At 43.2% G+C, this 9,469-nt stretch overlaps 1 protein-coding gene across 1 annotated transcript; it reads left to right on the top strand.

Annotated features, from left to right (window-relative positions):
• Positions 1-107: 107 nt before the first annotated feature.
• Positions 108-8,391, top strand: LOC137141235 (RNA-binding protein FUS-like; the record flags this gene model as incomplete). The annotated part of the gene is made up of 10 exons (XM_067530066.1): positions 108-300; positions 1,922-1,956; positions 3,431-3,463; positions 3,775-3,884; positions 4,503-4,632; positions 5,932-6,033; positions 6,885-7,023; positions 7,117-7,205; positions 7,322-7,472; positions 8,162-8,391. Coding segments are annotated over 10 exons (1,022 nt in total), but the record flags the coding sequence as incomplete, so codon positions are not given.
• Positions 8,392-9,469: the final 1,078 nt, after the last annotated feature.

Below are 9,469 nucleotides of genomic sequence, written 5' to 3'. Positions count from 1 at the left end.
CAGAGCTGGGGATACAAAGAACCCAGGAGTCCAGATTCCAACCCCCTTGCTCTGACCACTAGATCATCCTCTTTTTATAACATTGAACACGTTGTTCTCCTCTTCAGCCAGCAGCTATGGCCAGGACCAGTCATCCATGAGTGGCAGTGGTGGTGGCGGCGGCGGTGGCTATGGTAGCCAGGATCAGAGCAGCTACGGAGGTGGCCAGCAAGACCGTGGTGGCAGGGGCAGGGGAGGATATGGCCGGGGAGGCTTTGACCGTGGTGGAAGAGGCAGCCGTGGCGGGCGTGGAGGCATGGGGTAGGTGTCTGATGCTTGTGGTGGGAGAGGGAGTGGGTTTAATGTTACGATCTCTAGCAATGTCTGAAGTTAACACGTTGGGGAGGGTGTGTTGGTTTATAGCAGAAGCTCTTCCTGTGGCCATGGGTGGAATGCCAATCCTCTACTGCTTGTGTGGGGTGTTGCAGTGCTTTACCTGGGGTGGGGACTGAATGGCAAAAAAAAAAAAGCTTTTCTTGTATGTGTGGGGAAGATTCCCACTACTGTGTAACTTAAGAACCAATGCAGGTTCATATCAACAGTAGAGAATTTATGCATGGGGGTAAAATACCCCACTGGTGGTCATTATCAGAGTTGTGTGTCTGACATCAGACGTGTGTCTTAATATTAACATCAAATGCACAATGTGAATTCCAAGCGTTTGCTGAACTTACATGTTACTGTCTAGGTATATACTGAAGGTTTATAAATATTGCGACATGAAGGGCGTATAAATCTCTACATCAAGGGTTTATTTGCAATTTATCTGGAGCTATAATCTGTTCCGCAAAAGCACCTGGGTCATGTTGGTAAGAAACAAGGGCTGTAAGTCTCCTCCGTGAGAGGAGAAGTTGTCTTCCCAATTTGGTTGCTTACAACCTGTGTATCAAACTTGGTTAACTCTGTGGTCCATCCACACACTGGATATGTTCCATGGGTTAAAGGATGTGTTTGGGCACCCAATTAGCAGCTTCTACAGCTGTGATCACATTTATATGATTTGCTTTTGGTTTATCTCGCTATATACAAACAGAAAAGCAGTGTCTTAAACTGCCGTGGCGTAACAATCCTCCCACAATAGAGGGTTGCTTAGTGGTCTAATAAAAAGGAACAATGTTAAGTTGAGAAACAGGTGCGAAATTATATTGATTGTGAACTCTGTTGATCAGGAGAAACTGAGTTTAAATTGTGACTTTAGAAAGGTGAGTATTAGGTTGGGGGGGAATCAAAGTATTGTTGATGTTACTTATCTGCTGTTAACACTACATGTTATCTGTTAACAAACTCTGCGTTTTATGTGCTACAGGTGTGAAAGTCAATGAACTTTATCAATTCTCCACCTTCCACATGTTAGCTAAGGGTGAGGAAGGGAGAGAGCTTATGTTAGATAGATTTAGCAATCAATCAGTTTATTATGCTATGCTAGGGAACTTGGGTTGGCTTTTTTATATGCTTTCAAAGCAAATATTCTACATATCTATGTTTAGGAGGTATCAACACCGCGGAGGGTGGGGGGAATACAACTTCTTGGTACAGTATAACATGCGGTTCATGGATCCGTACCACGCTAGGACTGCATCGAAGAGTCAGCGTTGTCTCAAGTATACATCACGACGGCTGAAGTAATAGGAGAAGGTTGGAAGCCAAAGTTGCGCTCATGGTAGATTTATCCATTCCTCTTTTACAAGACAAAAAGGGTGTATTTTTTTAAAAAAATAAAAAGCCTAAATATGCTGAGGGACAGAACAAGGTTGAAAGGAGTATTCTTTAGGTTTTCAGGAAGAACTGGAAAAAAATGTTGATCAGCATTTTAAGATCTGGTAGTTTTAGTGAACCTTTAGCCATGGAAAAAGCTTCATTATCTTCTAACTTATCTCCTCAGCGGTGGTGAGCGTGGTGGCTTCAATAAGTTTGGTGGTAAGTCCAAAGAGTTCAAAACTTGAACCAAAAAAAGTATATATATTTTTTCCAGAGACTTGTCTTTCGTATGCAGAACCTTTATGCGTTAGGAAAAGCCACCATTTATCAGATATAACCTATGGGAGCGCCCTCTGCAGCCCTCTATACCAAATGAGTTCTTGAGAATATATATGGTGTCACTGATTTCTGCATCCACTGGGCTTCTGCTTTAACCAAAGTTCTTGGTGCCAATACATCTTGGTTGAATGTTTTGCAACAAGACGCACAAAAAAAACTTGTGCTTTGGGGAAAGAAAACAAAAGTGTTACTTTCTAGAAGTGTCTGGTTTGTGTGTGGTTCCTTTTTAAAAAAATATAAAACACACAAGAAGCTTTAAGTGCTGGTGATTTTTTGGAGTTAAAACATGGTAATGGAATTGCATGCAATCCTGAGGATAACGATGCAAAGGGTTTACGTACCTTTTATGGTTCCTGGTAAAGAAAATGGGGGAAGTCCCCACAAACTGGAATGAATTTTTGGTCTTGTATAAACTTCCCTTTGACTCCATTGCATGGTTTTGTAAGCTTATATCTTAAGAAAGATGGTTTATATCTAAGCTTATATTAAGAAGAAAAAGGTATTTTTGCACTCAAATATACCAAACAAAATATATCTAAACATTTCCAGGAGAGTTCCCATGGGTTTACTGAAAAGGGTTTGGCATGAATGATCTCTTGACCAGGTCAATTTAGTTTTAAGAGACCAGTGTTGGGCATATGCTTTTAGGTTCTTTAAGATAATTACTGATTAGATCTGGGTGTGAGTAAAGGTGTAATGGGTGAAATGTCTAAATATAGCAAAAATACTGATCTGTAAATGGTTTGTATAGGTAAATGGTTTAAATGAAACAAAGCTATATTTATGCAAGGTTAGCTCACTGTAAATGTGTGGCATGGACTAACGCCACTATATCTCTGCATAAATCTTAAAGCTGTTGTGTGTGTCGTTGTAAACTGTGACGCTAACCATAGTAGCAAGTGCTATGATGCTACAACCTGGTGTTACTGAAGGATGTGAATGACAAAGGTGTATGTGAACAGGTGGACAAATCTTTCAATAGCTCCTTAAATTGTATCTGCAAAGGTCTCAATTTAAACAGACCTCGGAAGGTGATGCTAAGCAGAATTAAATGTGTGTTAGGAGGGCTTTTGTAGTTGATCCTCCATGTAGAGTTGGAAAAAGGCTTTTTCTGTGTACAGTATGACATCTGAAAAAGGAATTGTCACTGGTTTTGCAGCACTGTCTTCAAAATATTTTAAGTTCTCTGACTTTAAGGTTTTTTGCCTATGGCTAAAGTAAAATAAACATAGATTCAACATTCAGAGCACATGTACCAACACTGGCCTACTGTCTAATATATTTAGTGTGTGTGGGAAATGAGGCGGTGCCTCCACCGACTAACTAGATCTCTCCTTATTTTCATGTGCAAAAGGGCCCCGGGACCAAGGACCTCGCCATGATCCTGGTACGTGACTTTGTTCCCAAATAAATGTGGGTTCACAGCATCAGTTACCTCTGCTGTGGGACTGTTTGTGTTAACTTAAATCAACTTCAGATCTCCTAAAACAAGCATCAGACCCATTTCACAAAAAGGAAGATCTAAGTTATCTAAGAAAGTTTGCATTGAAAGCTTGCACTTAAAGTCCTGAGTATCTAGTGAGTTGTGGTCTTGTTGAAGACACTGTTAAGCTGCTATTGTAGCATCCACAGTGGGATAATTTTTGGTCTTAATCTTTGGTTCTTGGATATCAATTTGACTGACCTCTTACTTTGCAGCTTCTGAACAGGATAACTCTGACAACAACACCATTTTCGTCCAGGGACTTGGTGAAAATGTCACCATTGAGTCAGTCGCTGACTACTTCAAGCAAATAGGGATCATTAAGGTACCAGTACAAGAGAACTCAATAGTCTGTTTGCAAGAACAGCATGGCCAACAAAGCACTCTGGTCACCCTGTTCCCCGTTCTCTTAACATATAATCCAAGCACTCTTACTGTGCGGGGAGTTCAGTCTACTAGCTTTGAATAGGAGAGTCAGGGCTCCTGTGGTGGTTGACTCAGGGAAGGGGATTTTGTGGGTTAGGGCAAGTGAGATGGGGGTTCAGCACTCCTGCATTGGATTCCCAGTTCTGTCCCTCTCAAACTGGGAAATAACATGTGTACTGATGAAGGCTTAGTTTGTTAAATTGACTTGAATAATCCAGCTGGAAGGTGCTTGGTAAGCACTGTACAGATTTTACTGGTGCCTTACATTTGTACTGCAGTGCGACTGCAGTCAGGATGGCAGTCCCTACTGTGACCATCTGCAGTCCTGATGGTATCTTGTTGATGCTCTTCTCAGAGCCTTCCCATGCAAATTTCTCAAATATTCCCTAGTCTAAAGCAATCAATTATTTCCTTCGTTTTTCACCCCACCCAACAAGGGAGGTTACGGGTGGCTTTCAGCCCTAGGCTAATCTCCAGAAGCTGAACTCAAGAGATATGCCCCTTGCTTGTGTTTCAGACAAACAAGAAAACTGGGCAACCCATGATTAACCTGTACACAGACCGTGAGACCGGAAAGCTGAAAGGGGAAGCCACAGTGTCTTTTGATGATCCCCCATCTGCCAAGGCGGCAATTGACTGGTTTGATGGTAAGGGGCTTCCATCTGGCTGGGCCAAGTTGCTCCTGCCAGAGGTAGCATGAGCCATGGGGTTCTGGGAGTCAGGACTCCGGGGTTCTGTCGCTGGTTTTTGGAGGGGAGTGGGATCTACTGGGTTGAAATTCCACTTTTTCTGTGGGAATATTTCAGTTTTTCTTGAATTTTGTTTTTCACTGGGGAAAATTGAGATGAAACATTTTTGGGTCAGCTGGACGTTATCTGCATCAACATGACAATCACAATCCTGTGAATTGTAATTCAAATTCTTGGGCGAGGCTTGCTGGTTGGATGACCTCTCCCACAATGCACTGTGATCTCAGACTAACACATCAGTGGAGTCATGCATCTTGGGTGCATCGAGATGTAGCACCAGCAAATGGGAGGATAGATCCATTGATTACAAGGCTAGAAGTGGGGACCATTGTGGTGACATTGAAAGAAGGTTGAAAACCTCTGGACTTGGACGAATGGAGGTGTGGGCTCCTTTAGAAATTCACCCTGTAGTCTGGATTTCTACTATAGAAGTCTTGGACTGAAAACTGACTGAAAAGAATTTAACTACAAATGGTGGTGTTCAGCATAGCATTTCATGCAGCATGAGAAAGGGCACTGAACTGTGCGCTTCTATGATAACATTTCCAGGTTTGGACCTGTAGGTGGGGGTATTTGCATACTTTTGATCAGAAAAAAAATGTCTCTTCTGGGATCTGAAACTATTTTCATAGTCACATTAGTCTGCTGACCCCCAGGGGTCTGTGGACCACAGGTTGAAAACCACTGATCTAGTCTAATCTGTATAACAGCTCAGAAAACTTCCCCATAATAATGCCTAGATCCTATCTTTTTTTCATCCAATTTTGATTTAAAAATCATCAATGATGGAAAATCCACCACAACCTTTGAAGTGTTTTATCTAACAGGTAATTACTCTCACTGTTAAATGTAGGCCTTATTTCCATGGGCATCAGAACCACAGCTCCCTAAAAAGCTACTGGAGTGCCTTCTGGGGCAGTTTGTCATACCAAACAAACTTCTGATCTGAAAATGTCAGATTATTTGAGCCAGACATTACCATTTTAGCTTGGGACAAAAACAAATTTCAAAACTTCTATCCCAGGTTTCTCCACAGGATGGAAATCCAGAATTTTTTTGTCAACCCAGCTGTGGGTTAAAGTGGGGTGAGAATGGAATAGTATTCACTTTAAAGGGTCCTTGTGGAGCATCATAAACCCAGTCACCAAGCTATGTGTGAGGAGAAATTGACAAGTCTGGTTTCTTTCCTCCAATCAGGAAAGGAATTTTCTGGCAATCCCATCAAAGTCTCCTTCGCTACCCGGAGGGCGGACTTCAACCGTGGTGGTGGAAATGGAAGGGGCGGCAGAGGCCGTGGAGGTATTTAGAAGCATCTGTTTGCTCCTCATGGGAAAGGGTGCTCCATCTAACATAAAAGTGGCCTCTGTTTTTCAAGGTCTGGATGCTACCAGCCAAGTCCATAAGCCATTAACAGACTGGGCTAAAGTCCATCCACACTAGACTTCAAATACATGATCAGGTCAAAGATCCCCTCTTAGTGTCCCCTCTTCTCCATCTGAACTGAAACCAGAGGGTTTTCAAGCCCTTGTTTCCCATTTACACTACAGGTTGGTAGCTCAGTATACTCTTAACTGTCCCAGCTATAACGAACTGGTGTGTGGGTGCATGTGTGATGGCTGTCTTCGCCAAGACACCAGGGATTGAATCAGAGACCTACAGAGCTGACAGGTGCTACACCTTGAACTCTAAAGATTCAATACTCTGTAGCTGGAAATGTAATGAGTTACACCATCTGTGAATCAGCAGAGGGGGGACTTGTCACACATGCCCACCAGTGAGTTACAGGTTAATATAATCATGGGTCAGCCATGATTTTTGTATCCACTTGTCATGTGTGGGCTAATCTTGTCTGTCAGTGCATGCTGGAAAAATCTGCCCCAGCAGGAAGTGACCAGGTGTGACATAGCGTTCTTGGATCACTTGCTGCACAGAGTTCACTTGCCACAGTTGAGGGATGTGGCTGAAAGTGAAATAAGCCATGATCTGGATATAGGGTTTGCAAGAGTGAGATGTGACTATTGAATCCAAGACTGTTGAGCCTGGAGTTAGTTGCACAAAGGATCAGCTCTCTGGGGATGGGGGATGCAGACAATCATGTTCCCTCCAGTGACTTTGCCCCCTCTAACCCATCTCTCCTTCGCCTCCTGCAGGGCCTATGGGTCGTGGTGGATTTGGTGGCGGAGGTGGAGGAGGCAGTGGCAACAGTGGCTCCAGTGGGGGTAACCGAGGTGGCTTCCCCAGCGGGGGAGGTGGCCAGCAGCGTGCAGGGGACTGGAAATGCCCTAACCCGTAAGTAGAGGCTCTGATTGTGTGTGGGGGAACTAAGCATTAACTCTTGGGTTTCCCAGAAGCTAATGCCTGTTCTCAAACATTGTCTTGCAGGACCTGTGAGAACATGAATTTCTCATGGCGTAACGAGTGCAACCAGTGCAAAGCACCCAAGCCAGATGGGCCCGGAGGACCACATATGGGTAAATCAGTTTTGTTTGTCCTGCCCACCAGTAAGGGGCAGGCTTCATGGTTGGGTCTCCGCCTTTACATTCTTGTCACCTATCTTACTTCTCTGTGCTTGTTTTTTCCTCCATAGGAGGTGGATTTGGAGAAGAGCGCCGTGGAGGCAGAGGTGGTTTTGATCGGGGTGGCTTCCGTGGGGGCAGAGGCGGCGATCGGGGTGGCTTCCGTGGGGGCAGAGGCGGCGATCGAGGTGGTGGATTTGGGCCAGGAAAGATGGATAACAGGTAAAGTGGACTCTGGTGAAGGAAGGGCAGGGATGCTGTAACCTCTGTCTAGAACTGCACTGTCCTAGAAAAGACAGTAAGTGATTCAGGGAAGTGTCCTGGGTTTTATTCCAGCTCTGCCATTTGTTCTGTACAGCTGCAAGTGTGATTCAAGAGCTTGGAAAACCTGCCTTCTTAATGAGACAATCTGTCTAGTCAGTTGGTCCGGAACAAAGTTGGCTGGAAGCTGAAGCTAGACAAATTCAGACTAGGAATAAGACATAGGGTTTGTTTGAGTTTTTTTTAAAGCGTAAAGGTAACTAACCATTGGCAAAACTTACCAAGGGTTGTGATGGATTCACCTTTGGTTGTGTGTTTAAATCTAGCCTAGACATCTGCTGTAGCTCTGCCACAAATTGTGGGGCTAGATGCAGGCATCACCAGAGGAGTTTCTCTGGCCTGTGTTGCACTGGTGGGTCAGACTAGAGGATCATAATGGCTTAACATACATGAACTGGGGAAGTCCCTTCCCTCTGCCTCAGTTTCCCCTCTTGTAAAATGGGTATAATGCCACATCTAAAACAGCTATTGACTTATTTGTTTAAGGATCCCTCAGCTAGCTGCTTGTGAGCAGAGTTTAGAATACTCCCCCATTCTGTCCCATGTTTACCTGTTACTTCTGTCCTAACCCTTCCTCTTTCTCTCCACAGGGGTGACCACAGACAAGACCGCCGTGAGAGACCCTATTAAGACTGTATAAATTCCCAGACCATGTGACTTATACTTTTTTATTTTGTATGTCAGACTTTGTGCTGCAGACCGTGTAAAGCTTGTTCCATTTGTGTAAAACTTTGTATTGTCCTCTCAATTTTACCTGTTTTTTTGTTTTTTGCCTGTACCCAGAAGAATCCCTTTACATTAAAAAAACCCCCGTCTTTTAGTTGCCATGTGTAGCTTTCTTTGGGGCCAGGGCTTCAATAAAGGCAACTTCACTTATACTAGAAAGCTGCGGTGACTGTGTTGGGAGTACTCCACTGCTAACCATGGGTATTAAACATACGTAAATGCATTACACTATGAACAGTACTAGCATATAATGCAGCGGACCCAAATAGAGGAAGATCTTAATCGTGGTTTAAACGTAAAATTCTTGGGGTTTTTTTACACTTGTTTTGAATGCGAGTTCTCATCTTTATTGCATGAAGCACCATCCTCCACCATAGAAGTGTTTATCTTAATAGGGACATGATCAATGTGAGCCTTCTTATCAGTGTCTACATAGAAAGTTTGCTTGCTGTGGATTTCTGGGGGGGTTGGGAATGGATGGAAATCGACTTATTTCTGGGTTTTTGTGCTACCCAATGGAAAGTATAGCTGCAGAATTAGAAAGCTATATTCCATAAAGATCTAATCTAAATAAGGTGTGTGTGTGTGTGTCTTAATGCAAATTACATAGATGTGAATTTGCACATTAACTTGAATGGATTAAATATACAGGTATGTGAAAGTGCCACCTCATACAACAAAAGTTAAATTAGCTGCTTTTTGGATTTGGAAAAATAAGGCATTGTTCTTTCATAGGCAACAGAAGTATTGAATTCCAATAGGTAGTCAAATTCTACATCCACCTATGCAATCTGGGTGTAGACTGTAGAGTTGCACAGATGAAACTGACCAAAGTTGTTAGCTTGCAAAATTTTATCCCTGGGCCTGAGGTGCAAGAGGATTTTCCCCCTGTGTTAGTAGGATAAATTTGGGGTACTAAGCTGCTATGGTGATCAGCCCACCCAACTAGAAGAAAAAAAAGCACCCTTGTTTTTCTAGATTCAGCATTCATAAACCCAGGAGAGCAAAGATGTTACTGGAAGTTTTCCCAAGGGTGTTCCTCATACAGTGAGATGCAATAATTTCAGCATTATCCAGTTGAACAAAAATTGGCATGGGGGTGAAGGTGGACAGATTAGTCTTGGACTGGTAAACCCTTTTTTATTATGGGAAATGCTGTTATAGAAAGTTCA

The sequence above is a fragment of the Emydura macquarii genome, unplaced genomic scaffold (assembly GCF_026122565.2).
Source record: "Emydura macquarii macquarii isolate MOO-44397 ecotype Brisbane River unplaced genomic scaffold, CSIRO-AGI_Emac_v2 contig_3020, whole genome shotgun sequence".
NCBI classification, from domain to species: Eukaryota; Metazoa; Chordata; order Testudines; family Chelidae; genus Emydura; species Emydura macquarii.
Note: the sequence above shows the minus strand (reverse complement) of the source record. Positions and strands in the feature narration are given on the sequence as shown.